The sequence below is a fragment of the Mobula hypostoma genome, chromosome 3 (genome assembly GCF_963921235.1).
Source record: "Mobula hypostoma chromosome 3, sMobHyp1.1, whole genome shotgun sequence".
NCBI lineage: Eukaryota > Metazoa > Chordata > Chondrichthyes > Myliobatiformes > Myliobatidae > Mobula > Mobula hypostoma.
Window position 1 is genome coordinate 3476074 of NC_086099.1, and position 19214 is coordinate 3495287.

Below are 19214 nucleotides of genomic sequence, written 5' to 3' on the forward strand. Positions count from 1 at the left end.
CAGCGTTCAATTCCGATGTCACCTGTAAGGAGTCTGTATGTCCTCTGTGTGGAATACAGTCTAACAGCTACAGAGAAAGTGCACTGCAAGTAGACCAGGAGACCATAAGACACAGCAGCAGAATTAGGCCATTTGGTCCATCGAGTCTGCTCTGCCATTCAATCATGGCTGATCCTTTATCCCCTCCTCAGTCCTACTCCCCAGCCTTCTCTCTGTAACCTTTGACGCCGTATTCCATCAAGAACTTGTCAATCTCTGCCTTAAATACACCCAACAACCTGGCCTCCACAGCTGCATGTGGCAACAAATTCCACAAATTCACCACCCCTTGGCTAAAGAAATTTCTCCACATCTCTGTTTTTAAATGGACAGCCCTCTATCCTGAGGCTGCCCCTCTTGTCCTAGACTCCCCCACCATGGCAAACATCCTTTCCACATCTACTCTGTTAATGCCTTTCAACATTTGAAAGGTTTCAATGAAATCCCCCTTCATCCTTCTAAATTCAGGCGAGTACAGACCCAGAGCCATCAAACGTTCCTCGTATGATAACCCTTTAATTCCTGGAATTATCCTTGTGAACCTCCTCTGGACCCTCTCCAATGCCAGCACATCTTTTCTAAGATGAGAAGCCTTAAACTGTTCACAAATACGCTAGATGAGACCTCACCAGTGCTTCACATCCCTGCTCTTGTATTTTAAACCTCTTGAAATGAATGCTAACATTGCATTTGCCTTCCTCACCACCGACTCAACCTGCAAATTAACCTTCAGGGTGTTCTGCACAAGGACTCCCAAGTCCCTTTGCATCTCAGATTTTAGGATTTTCTCCCCATTTAGAAAATAATCTGCACATTTATTTCTAATACCAAAGTGCCTAACCATGCATTTTGCAATATTGTATTTCATTTGCCACTTTCTTGCCCATACTCCTAAACTGTCTGTCCTACCTGTTTCCTCAACATTACCTGCCCCTCTACCAATCTTAGTATCATCTGCAAATTTGGGAACAAAGCCATCCTTTCCATCATATAAATCATTTATATACAGCATACAAAGAAACGATCCCAACATCGACCTCTGCAGAATATCACAACTCACTGGCAGCCAACTAGAAAAGGATTCTTTTATTCCCACTCACTGCCTCAACTAATCAGCCAATGCTCCAACCATGCTAGTAAATTTCCTGTATTACCATGGGCTCTTAACTTGGTTAACAGCCTCATGTGTGACACCTTGTCAAAGGGCTTCTGGAAGTCCAAATATACAACATCCACTGCATCCCCTTTATCTATCCCAGGTGTGATCTCCCGAAAGAATTCCAACAGGTTCATCAGGCAGGATTTTCCCTTATAAAAACCATGCTGACTTTGTCCTATCTTCTCCTGTATCACCAAGTACTCCATCACCTTGTCCTTAACAATTGACTCCAACATCTTCCCAACCACTGGTCTATTACTTTCCTTCTGCTGCCTTCCACCTTTCTTAAAGACATTTGAAATTCTCCAGTCCTCTGGCACCATGCCAGAGTCCAATGATTTTTGAAAGGTAATCACTAATGCCTTCACAATCTCTACTATTACCCCTTTCAGAACCCTAGGGTGCAGTTCCTGTGGTCCGGGTGACCTATGTACCTTTAGGTCTTTCAGCTTTTTGAGAACCTTCTCCCTTGTAATAGTAACTGCACCCACTTCTCTTCCCTCACACATTACGACATCAGGCACACTGCTAGTGCCTTCCACAGTGAAGATTGACGCAAAATACTCATTTTCATCAACCATCTCCTTGTCCTCCGTTATTATTTCTCTGGCCTCACTTTCTCGCGGTCCTATATCTACTCTCATCTCTCTTTAATTTTTTGCGTACTTGGTAAAGTTTTACTATCTACTTTGATATTGTTTCATTTTTTCACTCCTAATGATTCTTTTAGTAGCTCTCTGTAGGGTTTTAAAAGCTTCCCAGTCCTCTATTTTCCTGTGAATGTTTGCTTTGTTGTGTGCCCTCTCTTTTGTTTTTACATTAGCTTTGACTTCCCTTATCAGCCACAGTGTACTATTTTGCCATTTGGTGTTTCTTCGTTTTTGAAATAGATCTATCCTGCACCTTCCTCATTTTTCCAGAATCTCACACCATTGCTGCTCTGCTGACATCCCTGCCAGCATCTCCTTCCAATTTACTTTGGCCAGCTCCTCTCTCATATCACTGTAATTTCCCTTACTCCACTGAAATACTGCTACGTCAGACTTTACTTTCTCCCTATCAAATTTCAAGTTGAATTCAATCATATTGTGATTACTGGCTCCAAAGGGCTCTTTTACCTTAAGCTCCCTCATCGCCTCTGGTTCATTACATAACAGGCAATCCAATATACCTCAACAACAAACTGCTCTAAAAAGCCATCTTGTAGGCATTCAACAAACTCACTCTCTTGGGATCCATTTCCAACCGGATCTTAGCAATGAACTTGCATGTTGAAATCTCCCATGACATACATAACATTGCCCATTTAACATGCCTTTCTATTTCCTGCTGTAATCTGTAGTCCACCTCCCAGCTACTGTTGGGAGGCCTGTATATAACTGCCATCAGGGTCCTTTTACCTTTGCAGTTTCTTAACTCAACCCACAAGGATTCAACATCTTCCGATCCCATGTCACCTCCTTCTACTGATTTGATGCCATTCCTTACCAGCAGAGCCACGCCTCCCCCTCTGTCTACCTTCCTATCCCTCCAATACAATGTGTAACCTTGGACATTCAGCTCCCAGCGACAACCATCCTTCAGCCACGATTCAGTGATGACCACAACATCATACCTGACAATCTGTAAAAGTGCAACAAGATCATCCACCTTATTTCTTATACTCTGCGCATTGAGATATGACTCTGCCATAGTTGGATGTATCAGCAAGGGAGATGAGGTCGAGTACAGGGCTACTGTAGGAAACTTTGTCACATGGTGTGAGCAGAATTATCTGCAGCTTAATGTGAAAAAGACTAAGGAGCTAGTGGTAGACCTGAGGAGAGCTAAGGTACCGGTGACCCCTGTTTCCATCCAGGGGGTCAGTGTGGACATGGTGGAGGATTACAAATACCTGGGGATAGGAATTCACAATAAACTGCACTGGTCAAAGAACACTGAGGCTGTCTAGAAGAAGGGTCAGAGCCGTCTCTATTTCCTGAGGAGACTGAGGTCCTTTAACATCTGCCGGACGATGCTGAGGATGTTCTACGAGTCTGTGGTGGCCAGTGTGATCATGTTTGCTGTTGTGTGCTGGGGCAGTAGGTTGAGGGTAGCAGACACCAACAAAATCAACAAACTCATTCGTAAGGCCAGTGATGTTGTGGGGATGGAACTGGACTCTCTGACGGTGGTGTCTGAAAAGAGGATGCTGTCTAAGTTGCATGCAATCTTGGTCAATGTCTCCCATCCACTACATAATGTATTGGTTGGACACAGGAGTACATTCAGCCAGAAACTCATTCCTCCAAGATGCAACACAGAGCGTCATAGGAAGTCATTCCTGCCTGTGGCCATCAAACTTTACAACTCCTCCCTTGGAGGGTCAGACACCCTGAGCCAATAGGCTGGTCCTGGACTTATTTCATAATTTACTGGCATAAATTTACATGTTACTATTTAACTATTTATGGTTCTATTACTATTTATTATTTATGGTGCAACTGTAACGAAAACCAATTTCCCCCGGGATCAATTAAGTATGACTATGACTACTACTACTATATAACACTTTGAGTTCTGTATTTGTTACCCTTTTTGATTCTGCATCCCTAATGCACTGATACTCACCCTGCTGGCTGCAATTATGTCCCATTATCTGCCTGCCCTTCCTGCCAGTATGATTGCATGCTATCTTTGCTTTTTTACCATCTGTCCTACCCTGAGTTCCTTCACTCCGGAACCCACCCTCCCCCCTGCCAAATTAGTTAAACCACTCCCCAACATCTCTACCAAACCTGCCCACAAGAATATTGGTCCCCCTTGGGTTCAGGTGCAGCCTGTCACTTCTGAGCAGGTCATACCACCCCCAGAAGAGATCCCAATGATGCAAGAATCTGAAGCCCTGCCCCCTGCTCCAGCTTGTCTGCCACATCATAATTTGCCAAATCATCCTGTTTCTACCCTCACTAGCACCCAGGGGTTAATAAGGTGCAAAATCATAACGAGGTCAATTATGAAGTTAAGAGTCCACCTTATTATACCAGGGAACCATTCAATAACTCAGTCATGGACAGTCCAAGCCCGGTGTGAAAGGGGGAGGGTTGGTCATCGTGCTAGCAACCTCATCCCGTAAAAACCCAGAGCTACAGAAACACCAACAGAAGGTCTAGGGTCCTCATTCCTGGCAGAGGAAGGGAACACCAAGAAAGTACAGTTGACGTCAGAAGTTTACATACACCTCAGCCAAATACATTTAAACACAGTTTTTCACAATTCCTGACATTTAATCCTAGAAAACATTCCCTGTCTTAGGTCAGTTAGGATCACTACTTCATTTTAAGAATGTGAAGTGTCAGAACAATGGTAGAGAGAATGACCTATTTCAGCTTTTATTTCTCACATCACATTCCCAGTGGGTCAGAGGTTTACATACACTTTGTTAGTATTTGGTAGCATCGCCTTTAAATTGTTTAACTTGGGTCAAACGTCTTGGCTGGCCTTCCACAAGCTTCTAAAGATAAGCTCCTGGAATTCTGTTCCATTCCTCCAGACAGAACTGGTGTAACTGAGTCAGGTTTGTAGGCCTCCTTGCTCACACATGCTTTTTCAGTTCTGCCCACAAATTTTCTATTGCATTGACTTCAGAAAATGATGTCAAGTCTGGTTCATCCTTAGGAACAATTTCCGATGGGAGAGGGGGGAATGTCTGGGTGAGGGTGTTTATGACTTTACTGTCCGATGGGAGAGGGAAGAATGTCTGGGTGAGGGTGTTTATGACTATACAGCCCGATGGGAGAGGGGAGAATGTCTGGGTGAGGGTGTTTATGACTGCACTGCCCGATGGGAGAGGGGAGAATGTCTGGGTGAGGGTGTTTATGACTGCACTGCCCGATGGGAGAGGGGAGAATGTCTGGGTGCGGGTGTTTATGACTGTACTGTCCGATGGGAGAGGGGAGAAGGGAGAATGTCGGGGGTGTGTCAGGTTTTAGGATGGGTGGAATTTAGTTACACTGTCTGCTTTCCTGAGTCAGTGAGACAGTTGGAACATGCACTCTACATCAGTAACCCAGATCCAGCACGCGTACATCCTACAACAACAGCAACAATTGAGAGAATGGAACTCATCCAGCCACAGACTGTGTTCCCAGAGTGGATCAGTGATCGTTCTTCCAGAACCAATGTTCCTCATCGCTCTTGTCATCAGATTGTCTGTCCATTAAGACAAATGGTGAAAGGTCCCCAACAGTGTATCCATCATCTTCGGCCTCTGCAGGCTACCCCAGTACAGGAGCAATGTGGGATTGTACTCCTATTCCACTCCCACTCCAGTACACTTCCCCAGGATACCGCAGGTGAAACAGGATTTGGTGCAGGCTTGTAGAATCACGTGACTCTGAATGAATGTGAACACGAACCTGCCACGCTGGGATACAGTCAGTGAACTAACTCACCTCTCCATCACAATGCTTGGATTTATTGTCACAATATCCGTCTTCAGTCCAACGTCCGTGCTGTATTTCTCGGAGATCGGTGGCAAGTTACACCTGATGCAGAAGCCAACAGGGAGACAGACCGTCAGACACAGGAGCAGATTTTGGCCATTCAGCTTATTGAGACATGCCTGATTTGTTATCGTTCTCAACCTCATTCTTCTGCCTTCTCCCCATAATCTTTGATGCCCTGACTAATCCAGAGCCTTAAATCCTCTGCCTTCAATATACCAGAGATTCACCACCCTCTGGATAAGAAAATTCCTCATCATCTCTGTTCTGGAGGAACATCCTTGAATTCTGACGCTGTGCCCTCTGGTCCCAGACTCACCCATGACAGGAAACATCCTCTCCACATCAACACACACAACACGCTGGAGGAACTCAGCAGGTCGGGCAGCATCCATGGAAAAGATCGGTCAACTATAATCTCCAGCCCCTTGGTATGAACATAGAATTCTCCAAACAACAGGAATTCTGCGGATGCTGGAAATTCAAGCAACACACATAAAAGTTGCTGGTGAACGCAGTAGGCCAGGCAGCATCTCTAGGAAGAGGTGCAGTCGACGTTTCAGGCCGAGACCTTTCGTCAGGACTAACTAAAGGAAGAGTGAGTAAGGGATTTGAAAGTTGGAGGGGGAGGGGGAGATCCAAAATGATAAGAGAAGACAGGAGGGGGAGGGATGGAGCCAAGAGCTGGACAGTTGATTGGCAAAAGGGGATACGAGAGGATCATGGGACAGGAGGTCTGGGAAGAAAGACAAGGCGGGGGGGAACCCAGAGGATGGTCAAGGGGTATATTCAGAGGGACAGAGGGAGAAAAAGGAGAGAGAGAGAAAGAATGTGTGTATAAAAATAAGTAACAGATGGGGTACGAGGGGGAGGTGGGGCATCAGCGGAAGTTAGAGAAGTCAATGTTCATGCCATCAGGTTGGAGGCTACCCAGACGGAATATAAGGTGTTGTTCCTCCAACCTGAGTGTGGCTTCATCTTTACAGTAGAGGAGGCCGTGGATAGACATGTCAGAATGGGAATGGGATGTGGAATTAAAATGTGTGGCCACTGGGAGATCCTGCTTTCTCTGGCGGACAGAGCGTAGATGTTCAGCAAAGCGGTCTCTCAGTCTGCGTCGGGTTCTCCAACTTCCAGTAATTCCCTCCCCCTCCCTTCCCCCATCCCAGTTTCACTCTGCCCCCTCCCCCAGCTGCCTACCATCTCCTTCACGGTTCCACCTCCTTCTACTACCCATTGTGCTTTCCCCTATTCCTTCTTCACCTTTCCTGCCTATCACCTCCCTGCTTCCTCTCCCCCACCCCTTTCTTTCCCCTTACTGGTTTTTCACCTGGAACCTACCAGCCATCTCCTTCCCACCCTCCCTCCACCTTCTTTATAGGGCCTCTGCCCCGTCTCTCTTCAGTCCTGACGAAGGGTTCCGACCCGAAACGTTGACTGATCGTTTCCACGGATGCTGCCCGACCTGCTGAGTTCCTCCAGCGTGTTGTGAGTGTTGCTTTGACCCCAGAATCTGCAGAGTATTTTGTGTTTTTATTCTCTCCACATCCACTCTATCTAGGCTTTTCCATATTTGATAGGTTTCAATGAGAACCTCCCTCCCCCTCATTCTTCTAAACTCCGGTACAAATCTAGTTAGACCAGAAGACCAGAAGACATAGGAGCACACGCAGGCCATTCAGCCCATCAAATCTGCTCCACCATTCATCATGACTGACCCCAATTTCACTTAACCACATACACCTGCCTTCTCACCATATCCTTTGTTGCCCTGACTGACCAGGAAACTATCAACTTCCACTTTAAATATACCCATGGACGGTCTCCACTACAGTCTGTGGCAGAGCATTCCACAGATTCACCACTCTCTGGCAAAAAAAATTCTTCCTTACCTCTCACTGCTACGGGTAGAAGTTCCCACTTGCTTCAAAAAGGCCACAATTATACCAGTGCCTAAGAAGAAGAATGTGAGCTGCCTTAATGACTATCGCCCGGTAGCACTCACATCTACAGTGATGAAATGATTTGAGAGGTTGGTCATGACTAGACTGAACTCCTGCCTCAGCAAGGACCTGGACCCATTACAATTTGCCTTTCGCCACAGTAGGTCAACGGCAGACACAATCGCAATGGCTCTCCACATGGCTTTAGATCACCTAGACAACACAAACACCTATGTCAGGATGCTGTTCATCAGCTATAGCTCAGCATTTAATACCATCATTCCCACAGTCCTGATTGAGAAGTTACAGAACCTGGGCCTCTGTACCTCCCTCTGCAATTGGATCCTTGACTTCCTAACCGGAAGACCACAATCTGTGCGGATTGGTGATAACATATCCTCCTCGCTGACGATCAACTCTGGTGCACCTCAGGGGTGTGTGCTTAGCACACTGCTCTACTCTCTATATACACATCACTATGTGGCTAGGCATAGCTCAAATACCATCTATAAATCTGCTGACGATACAACCATTGTTGGTAGAATCTCAGGTGGTGACGAGAGGGCGTACAGGAGTGAGATATGCCAACTAGTGGAATGGTGCCACAGCAACAACCTGGCACTCAATATCAGTAAGACAAAAGAGCTGATTGTGGACTTCAGGAAGGGTAAGATGAAGGAACACATACCAATCCTCATAGAGGGATCAGAAGTGGAGAGAGTGAGCAGTTTCAAGCTTTCTGGGTGTCAAGATCTCTGAGGACCTAACCTAGTCCCAACATATCAATGTAGTCATAAAAAAGGCAAGATAGTGACTATACTTCATTAGGAGTTTGAAGAGATTTGGCATGTCAACAAATAGACTCAAAAACTTCTACAGATGTACCGTGCAGAACATTCTGACAGGCTGCATCACTGTCTGGTATGGAGGGGCTACCGCACAGGACTGAAAGAAGCTGCAGAGGGTTGTAAATCTAGTCAGCTCCATCTTGGGTACTAGCCTACAAAGTACCCAGGACATCTTCAAGGAGCGGTGTCTCAAAAAGGCAGCGTCCATTATTAAGGACCCCCAGCACTCAGGGCATGCCCTTTTCTCACTGTTACCATCAGGTAGGAGATACAGAAGCCTGAAGGCACACACTCAGCGATTCAGGAACAGCTTCTTCCCCTCTGCCATCCAATTCCTAAATGGACATTGAACCCTTGGACACTACCTCACTTTTGTAATATATATTATTTCTATTTTTTGCAAGATTTTTAAATTATTTAATATACATATACTGTAATTGATTGATTTATTTTTTCTTCCTTTCTTCTATATTATGTATTGTATTGAACTGCTGTTGCTAAGTTAACAAATTTCACGTCACATGCCGGTGATAATAAACCTGATTCTGATTCTGATTTAAAAGGTCGCCCCACTATTTTGAGGCTGTTCCCTCTAGTTAGGATAACCCCAGCATAGGAAACATCCTCTCCCCGCCTCCCTTATGTAGTCATTTTAACATTCAGTAGGTTTCAAGGAGATCCTCCCGCATTCTTCTAAATTCCAGTGAGTACAGGCCCAAAGCTGCCAAACGCTCCTCATATGTTAACCCCTTCATTCCCAGAATCATCGTCGTGAACCTCCTCTTAACTCTCTCCAATGACAACATATCCTTTCTGAGATATGGAACCTAAAACTGTTGACAGTACTCCAAGACAGGCCTGACTAGTGTCTTATAAAGGTTCAGCATTATCTCCCTGCTTTTATATTCTGTTTCCCTTGAAATAAATGCCAACATTGCATTTGTCTTCTTTATCACAGACTCAACCTGAGAATTAACCTTCTGGGAGTCTTGCACGAGGACTCTGAAGTCCCTCTGCACCTCTGATGTTTGAATCTTCTCCCACTTAGATAATGGTCTGCAGTATTGTTCCTTTTACCAAAATGTGTTATCATACATTTCCCAACACTGCATTCCATCTGCCACATTTTGACCAATGCTCCAATTTGTCAAAGTCCTGCTACAATCGCACTACCTACCCCGCGCCTATCGTTGTATCATCTTCAAACTTTGCCACAAAGCCATCAGTTTCATTATCCAAATCATAAACAATCTGAAAAGTAGCGGTCCCAATGCTGACCCCTGAGGAACAACTCATGACCAAATTGATCATGATCAATGAATCTGTTATCTCCTCAGCAACCTCTCTCAGGACTCTGGGACATAGTCCATCTGGCCCAGTGAGATATCCACCTTAAGACCTTACAGTTTGCCTCACATGTTTTCCTTTGTAATAGCAATGGTACTCACTCCAACTCCCTGACACTCATGGACCACTGGCACACAGTGAAGAAGATGCAAAATACCCATTAGGTTCATCTGCCATTTCATTGTTCCCCGTTACTACCTCACCTGCATCATTTTCCAGCAGTTCAATATCAACTCTCACCTTCCTTGTACTCCTTATACAACTGAAAAAAACTTTTCATGTTTTGCTTTGTATTATTGGCTAGTTTGCCCTCATATTTCATCTTTTCCCATCTTATAACCCTTTTAGTTGCCTTTTGTTGGATTTTAAAAGCTTCCCAATCATCCAACTTCCCACTCATATTTGCTACCTTATATGCCCTTTCCTTGGCTTTTATACAGTCCTCAACTTCCCTTATCAGTCACCGTTACCTACCCCTGCCATTTGAGAACTTCTTCCTCTGTAGGACATATCTTTCCTGCACCTTGTGAACAAATCCCAGAAACTTCAGCCATCTCTGTTCTGCCATCATCCCTGCCAGTATCCTCCTCCAATCCACCTGGGCAAGCTCCTCTCTCATGCCTCTGTAATTCCCTTTATTCCATTGTGATACTGATACATGTGAGTTATGCTTCTCCCTCTCAAATTGCAACATGAATTCAATCATATTATGATCATGGCCTCCTAAGGGTCCCTTTATGTTAGGCTCCCTGACAAGATCTGAGTTATTACACAGCTCGCAATCTAAGACAGCCTTTCCTCTGGTAGGCTTGAGCACAAACTGCTCTAACCTGAGTAGTCTTGAAAGTGTGAATGGGAAGTGGAATCATAATCTAAGCCTCAGCATGCTGATGATGTGAGAAATGTCTTTCATCTGGACTGAAATAAGCAGATTATAAGAACATAGGAGCAGATTCCAGTGATTCGGCCCATTGCGTCTGCTCTGCCTTTTAATCACGGCTGATTTATTTTCTCTGTCAGCCACATTCTCCTGCCTTCTCCCTGTAACCTTTGACAGCCTGACTGATCACAAACCTATCAAACTCCGCTTTGGAGTGCTGAGTAAAGAGAGGTGTAAAGTACTGGAGCAGCGTCCATGTCAGGACCACAAGATAAAAGATGGTCACGTTCCCCATGTTCAAGTTGAATTATCATTCAGCCACACATGACTGAGTACCCAGGAATACAGCCAAACAGAACCAAGGTGTTTCTCCAGGACCAAGGTGCAAAACACAGAGCCAACTGTCATATACAACACAAGGCCATACACAATGCCTATAAAAAGTATTCACCCCTCCTTGGAAGCTCTCATGTTTTATTGTTTTACAACATTGAATCGCAGTGGATTTAATTTGGCTTTATTTTTACACTGACAAACAGAAAGTGCTCCCTCTCCAAGGACAGACAGGCACGAACATATCCTCAGAAGAGGGGCAGGCAGTCAGCCCTGGCAGAGCCCTCGACTGTCCATCACCTGGACCCCTGAATGGCCATCTTGGCCAGGCCCAGGAGCAAGCCCAGCAGTAAAATCTTGCACTTTGGTGGAAGAAATAAACGGGTAGACTACTATTTAGATGGGGAGAGAATTCAAAATGCAGAGATGCAAAGGGACTTGGGAATTCTTGTGCAAGATACCCTAAAGGTTAACCTCCAGGTTGAGTCAGTTGTGAAGAAGACGAATGCAATGTTGACATTCATTCCTAGAGGTATAGAATATAAGAGCAGGGATGTGATGTTGAGGCTCTATAAGGCACTCGTGAGACCACACTTGGAGTAGTGTGTGCAGTTTTGGGCTCCTTATTTTAGTAAGGATGTACTGACATTGGAGAGGGTTCAGAGAAGATTCACAAGAATGATTCCAGGAATGAAAGGGTTACTGTATGAGGTACGTCTGGCAGCTCTTGGGCTGTATTCCCTGGAGTTCAGGAGAATGAGAGGGGATCTCATAGAAACATTCTGAATGTTAAAAGACCTGAACAGATTAGATATGGCAAAGTTATTTCCCATGACAGGGGAGTCCAGGACAAGAGGGCACAACTTAAGGATTGAAGGACATCCTTTTAAAACAGAGATGCGGAGAAATGACTTTTGTCAGAGGGTGGTAAATCTGTGGAATTTGTCGCCACCAGTAACTGTGGAGGCCAAGTCATTGGGTGTATTTAAGGCAGAGATAGATAGGTTCTTGACTAGCCAGGGCGTTAAAGGGTATGGGGAGAAGGCAGGGGAGTGGGAATGACTAGAAGAATTGGATCAGCACATGACGGAATGGCGGAGCAGACTCGATGGGCTGAATGGCCTACTTCTGCTCCTATATCTTATGGTCTTATGGTGACCCGCCACACCCCCCACCCTCGTACTGGGTGCCCGTACATGAGTGCAACCAGAACCTGAGCAGCAGCCCCTTCAGAAACTCAAAGAGGGGCCGCAGCCTCTCCCACTCACAGAACCAACAGATGGACGGGGCATCAGTGAACCTGCTCAGTACTGCCCCATGCAACACCTTCCACCCCAGGTCCCCAATGTACAGGCAAAGGGCCCTGTATGAAGAGAGTTCCACTGGAGACCAGCTGGTAAAGCAGACCACCAAGGCGAGTCCGGTCAGCAGCAAAGGCAAGGAAGTGAAAGATGTTACAGGAGCGGCCCATATAAGAAACACTTTGGAGCGTCACAAAAGGGCATGACGGACGTCCCCACGAGACAGCTCAAGTTCAGTGGGACCCTCTCCTGCAAGGTATGCTGCAGCCTGGGCCCGAGGAGCACCTCCTGCCCATCAATCAGTGGTGCAGGCAGAGCCCCTCTAGTTCCCTGAGCCCCCTTGACACCCACCATGATAGGATGGGGACCAGTCCCCCCTCACAGCCAGAGCGCTGTCCCCCACCAGAGTGGCAAAGCCTCATGCTGTCTACGGGAAGCTGCGTGCCCTCGTGCGGGCAGTGCCCTTGGTGGAGAAAGTGCGTCACCAGCACATGCCACCTCGGAGGGTGGTCACCGTAGGGGTATCTCTGCAGGGTCCTGAGGCAGACAGCCACCAGCTGGGTGCACATACCAGCACATGCCATCTTTGTCTCCAATTCCTGCCGAGAGAATTTGTGACTCTCGAAAGCTTGACATTTAAAAGTTATTTGTAAAAAATTACAAACTAGAAGTGAAGTGAGCAGACATCAAGAAGATGTGGACAGGCTGGTGGAAAGGGCAGTTAGGCTGCCGAAATTTTACAGAGAAAGGCAACGTCTTCAATATCAGTAAAGATGAGAGATTAGTAATTACAGATTAGCTTTATTTGTCACGGGGTACATCGAAACGGACGGTAAAATACATCGTTTCTGTCAAATCAAATCAGTGAGGATTGTGCTGGGCAGCCCACGAGTGTTGTCACATTTCTGGCGCCAACAGAGTATGCCCACAACTCTCGAACCCTAACCCTACGTCTTTGAAATGTGGCGGGAACTGGAGCACCCAGAGGAAACCCACACAGTCACAGGAAGAGCGTATAAACTCCTCACACGGGGTGGCGGGAAATGAACCCCCAACTAGAGATTGCTGACCGCGATGGCAATATCTTCTGTTTGTCCCACCCAGTCTGCTCATGGACTCCTATCAGGGAGGGGACTACATAATATCCACACTGGGGCCACCAGGCTCAAAAACAGTTACCTCCCCCAAGCAGAAAAACTGATCAACACCTCCACCTATTAACCCGCCCCTCCACTACTTTATCACTTCCTGTCAGAGTCACCTTACGTACAGACACTCCTGTGCCTAGTGTCACTTCATGGACATACAATCAATCTATATAAACTATCTTATGTATCTATATTTGTTCTACTATTTTAGGAGCAGAATTAGGCCATTTGGCCCATTGAATCCGCCCCACCATTCAATCATAGATGATCTTTTTTTCCCCTCCTCAGCCCCACTCCCCGGCCTTCTCTCCGTAACCTTTGATGCCATGTTCCATCAAGAACCTATCAATCTCCGCCTTAAATACACCCAATGACCTGGCCTCCACAGCTGCCTGTAGTAACAAATTCCACAAATTGACAACCCTCTGGCTAAAGAAATTTCTCTGCATCCCTGTTTTGAAAGGACACTTTCTATTCCGAGGCTGTGCCCTCTTGTCCTAGACTCCCCCACCATGGGAAACATTCTTTCCACATCTACTCTGACTAGGCCTTTCAGCATTCGAAAGGTTTCAATGAGATGCCATCTCATCTTTCTGAATTCAAGGGAGGACAGACCCAGAGCCATTAAACATTCCTTATATGATAACCCTTTAATTTCTAGAATCATCCTTGTGAACCTCCTCTGGACCCTCTCCAATGCCAGCACATCTTTTCTAAGATGAGGGGCCCAAAACTGTTCACAATATTCAAGGTGAGGTCTCACCAGTGCCTTATAAAGCCTCAGCATCACATCCTTGCTCTTGTATTCTAGACCTCTTGGAAATGAATGCTAACATGGCATTTGCCTTCCTCACCACTGATTCAACCTGCAAGTTAACCTTCAGGGTGTTCTGCACAAGGACCCCCAAGCCCCTTTGCACCTAAGATTTTCAGATTTTCTCCCCATTTAGAAAATAATTCGCACATTTATTTCTTTTACCAAAGTACATGACCATGTATTTTCCAACATTGTATTTCATTTGCCACTTTCTTGCCCATTCTCCTAATCTGTCTAAGTCCTTCTGCAGCCTTCCTGTTTCCTCAACACTACCTGCCCCTCCACCAATCTTCGTATCATCTGTAAACTTGGCAACAAAGTCATCTATTTCGTCATCTAAGTCATTGATATACAGCATTCAAAGAAGCTGTCCTAACACTGGCCCATGCAGAACACCACTAGTCACTGGCAGCCAACCAGAAAAGGATCCTTTTATTCCTATTCACTGCCTCAACCAATCAGCCAATGCTCTAACCATGCTAGTAACTTTCCTGTAATTCCATGGGCTCTTAACTTGGTAAGCAGCCTCACGTGTGGCACCTTGTCAAAGGCCTTCTGAAAATCGAATATATAACATCCACTACATCCCCTTTATCTATCCTACTTGTAATCTCCTCAAAGAATTGAAACAGGTTCATCAGGCGGGATTTTCCCTTCAGGAAACCATGCTGACTTTGTCCTATGCCAGATGTCAAGAGTCCAATGATTTTTGAAAGATTATTTCTAATGCCACCACAATCTCTAACGCTACCTCTTTCAGAACCCTCGGGTGCAGTTTATCTGGTCCAGGTGACTTACGCACCTTTAGTTCCTTTAGCTTTTTTTAAAACCTTCTCCCTTGTAATAGTAACTGCACTCACTTCTCTTCCCTCACACCCTTCAACACTTGGCACACTGTTAGTGTCTTCCACAGTGAAGACTGATGCAAAATACTCATTTAGTTCATCTGCCATTCCCTTGTCCCCCATTATTATTTCTCCGGTCTCATTTTCTAGCGGTCCTATATCCACTCTCATCTCTCTTTTATTTTTTATGTACTTGAGAAAGCTTTTTCTATCCACCTTAACATTGTTTGCTCATTTGATTTCATATTTCATCTTTTCTCTCCTAATGATTCATTTAGTTACTTTCTGTAGGTTTTTAAAAGCTTCTTAATGCTCTATCTTCCCGCTGATTTCTGCTTTCTTGTGTGCTTTTGCATGAGCTTTGACTTCCTTTGTCAGCCTCAGAAAGAATATTTTGCCATTTGAGTATTTCTTTGATTTTGGAATACTTTATTTTTTTTCCCTAGAAACTCAGGCCATTGCTGCTCTGCTGACATCCCTGCCAGCATCTCCTTCCAATTTACTTCAGCCAACTCCTCTCTTATACCACTGTAATTTCCTTTACTCCACTGAAATACTGCTACATCAGACTTTACTTTCTCCCTATCAAATTTCAAGTTGAACACAATCATATTGTGATCACTGTCTCCTAAGGGTTCCTTTACCTTAAGCTCCCTAATCACCTCAGTTCATTACATAATACCCAATCCAGTATAGCTGATCCCCTAGCAGGTTCAATGACAAGCTGCTCTAAAAAGCCACCTCGTAGGCATTCGACAAATTCATTCCCTTGAGATCCATTACCAACCTGATTTTTCCAATCTACCCATATATTAAAATCTCCCAAGACTAGCATAACATTACCCTTTTAAAACACCTTTTCTATTTCTTATCGTAATCTGTGGTCCACATCCAATCAACTATTGGGAGATCTGGATATAACTGTCACCAGGGTCCTTTTATCCTTGCAGTTTCTTAACTCAACCCACAAGGATTCAACATCTCCCAATCCTATGTCACATTTTTCTACTGATTTGATGCCATTCCTTACCAGCAGAGCCTTGCCTTCCCCACTGCCTACCTTCCTATCCCTCCAATACAACGTGTAACCTTGGACATTCAGCTCCCGACTACAACCATCCTTCAGCCACGATTCAGTGATGACCACAACATCATACCTGACAATCTGTAATAGTGCAACAAGATCATCCACCTTATTTCTTATACTCTGTGCACTGAGATATAACACTTTGAGTACTTTACGCTTTTTAATCCTGTATCCCTAATGCACTGTGTTCTTTACCTTATAGAACATAGAACATAGAATAGTACAGCACAGTACAGGCCCTTCGGCCCACAATGTTGTGCCGACCCTCAAACCCTGCCTCCCATATAAGCCCCCACCTTAAATTCCTCCATACACCTGTCTGGTAGTCTCTTAAACTTCACGAGTGTATCTGCCTCCACCACTGACTCAGGCAGTGCATTCCACGCACCAACCACTCTCTGAGTGAAAAACCTTCCGCTAATATCCCCCCTTGAACTTCCCACCCCTTACCTTAAAGCCATGTCCTCTTGTAATGAGCAGTGGTGCCCTGGGGAAGAGGCGCTGGCTATCCACTCTATCTATTCCTCTTATTATCTTGTACACCCCTATCATGTCTCCTCTCATCCTCCTTCTCTCCAAAGAGTAAAGCCCTAGCTCCCTTAATCTCTGATCATAATGCATACTTTCTAAACCAGGCAGCATCCTGATAAATCTCTTCTGTACCCTTTCCAATGCTTCCACATCCTTTCTATAGTGAGGTGACCAGAACTGGACACAGTACTCCAAGAGTGACCTAACCAGAGTTTTATAGAACTGCATCATTACATCGTGACTCTTAAACTCTATCCCTCGACTTATGAAAGCTAACACCCCGTAAGCTTTCTTAACTACCCTATCCACTTGTGAGGCAACTTTCAGGGATCTGTGGACATGTACTCCCGGATCCCTCTGCTCCTCCACACTACCAAGTATCCTGCCATTTACTTTGTACTCTGCCTTGGAGTTTGTCCTTCCAAAGTGTACCACCTCACACTTCTCTGGGTTGAACTCCATCTGACACTTCTCAGCCAACTTCTGCATCCTATCAATGTCTCTCTGCAATCTTTGACAATCCTCTACACTATCTACAACACCACCAACCTTTGTGTCATCTGCAAGCTTGCCAACCCACCCTTCTACCCCCACATCCAGGTCGTTAATAAAAATCACGAAAAGTAGAGGTCCCAGAACAGATCCTTGTGGGACACCACTAGTCACAATCCTCCAATCTGAATGTACTCCCTCCACCACCACCCTCTGCCTTGGCAGGCAAGCCAATTCTGAATCCACCTGGCCAAACTTCCCAGGATCCCATGCCTTCTAACTTTCTGAATAAGCCTACCGTGTGGAACCTTGTCAAATGCCTTACTAAAATCCATATAGATCACATCCACTGCACTACCCTCATCTATATGCCTCGTCACCTCCTCAAAGAACTCTATCAGGCTTGTTAGACACAATCTGCCCTTCACAAAGCCATGCTGACTGTCCCTGATCAGACCATGATTCTCTAAATGCCTATCGAGCCTATCTTTAAGAATCTTTTCCAACAGCTTTCCCACCACAGACGTAAGGCTCACTGGTCTATAATTACCCGGACTATCCCTACTACCTTTTTTGAACAAGGGGATAACATTCGCCTCCCTCCAATCCTCCAGTACCATTCCCGTGGACAACAAGGACGTAAAGATCCTAGCCAGAGGCTCAGCAATCTCTTCTCTCGCCTCGTGGAGCAGCCTGGGGAATATTCCGTCAGGCCCCGGGGACTTATCTGTCCTAATGTATTTTAACAACTCCAACACCTCCTCTCCCTTAATATCAACATGCTCCAGAACATCAACCTCACTCATATTGTCCTCACCATCATCAAGTTCCCTCTCATTGGTGAATACCGAAGAGAAGTATTCATTGAGGACCTCGCTCACTTCCACAGCCTCCAGGCACATCTTCCCACCTTTATCTCTAATCGGTCCTACATTCACTCCTGTCATCCTTTTTTTCTTCACATAATTGAAGACTGCCTTGGGGTTTTCCTTTACCCTACTCGCCAAGGCCTTCTCATGCCCCCTTCGTGCTCTTCTCAGCCCCTTCTTAAGCTCCTTTTTTGCTTCCCTATATTCCTCAATAGACCCATCTGATCCTTGCTTCCTAAACCTCATGTATGCTGCCTTCTTCCTCCTGACTAGATTTTCCACCTCACTTGATACCCATGGTTCCTTCACCCTACCATTCTCTATCTTCCTCACTGGGACAAATTTATCCCTTGCGTCCCGCAAGAGATCTCTAAACATCGACCACATGTCAATCAAAAACAAAAGAAAATCTGCAGATGCTGGAAATCCACACAACACACTTTAAATGCTGGAGGAACTCAGCAGGCCAGGCAGCGTCTATGGAAAGGAGTAGAGTCAATGTTTTGTGCCGAGACCCTTCGTCAGGACACTACTGCAGCTCCTCCAGCATCTGGGGTGTGGTGCGTGTTCCTTACCTTAATGTGTTTTTTTTTTGTGCTACATCAGATCCAGAGCAACAATTTCTCCTTTATATTAAAAATCTTGAACCTTGAGTAAACTCGTAAAGCGGAGATATCCAGAGAACTTCATTTCAGTGGAAAGAACAAGCACTAAAATATTCCTACTATGTATTGAGTAAGCATTTGCCGGTTAAGGCTCTGCTGCATCGTACCTGAACACAAAATCCGTAGAATCAATCTCGTTGCCACACCTGCTGTTCTTCAGAATTCCTCCGTTCCCAACCACCGCACATTTCTTAAACTGGGACCGTGAGTATGGCATTTCCTGTTAAGAGGGAGCTGTTGGATTAGACTGTTTAAATATTATTTTCTTCATAGCTTAACAATTAATTATTTGCTTGTATTTTCTGTAATTGTTTATGTACAGATAACTATTTAGTATGCATCTTCAGAAGGAGTAGCAACTGCACGACCCAATTTACATCAGTGGTGCGCAAGTGAAACAGGTCAAAAGCTTTAAGTTCCTTGGGG

General features: G+C 45.2%; 1 protein-coding gene across 3 annotated transcripts in view; it reads right to left on the reverse strand.

Annotated features, from left to right (window-relative positions):
• Nucleotides 1-19214, reverse strand: part of st8sia5 (ST8 alpha-N-acetyl-neuraminide alpha-2,8-sialyltransferase 5) — a 116440-nt gene that overhangs the window by 4297 nt on the left and 92929 nt on the right. For all 3 annotated transcript variants that reach the window (XM_063042585.1, XM_063042584.1, XM_063042586.1), the window contains exons 5-6: nt 18896-19008; nt 5632-5724 (exon numbers count right to left, since the gene is read on the reverse strand). In XM_063042585.1, coding sequence (XP_062898655.1) covers nt 5632-5724; nt 18896-19008 — 206 coding nt within the window. The remainder of the gene's footprint in view (nt 1-5631; nt 5725-18895; nt 19009-19214) is intronic.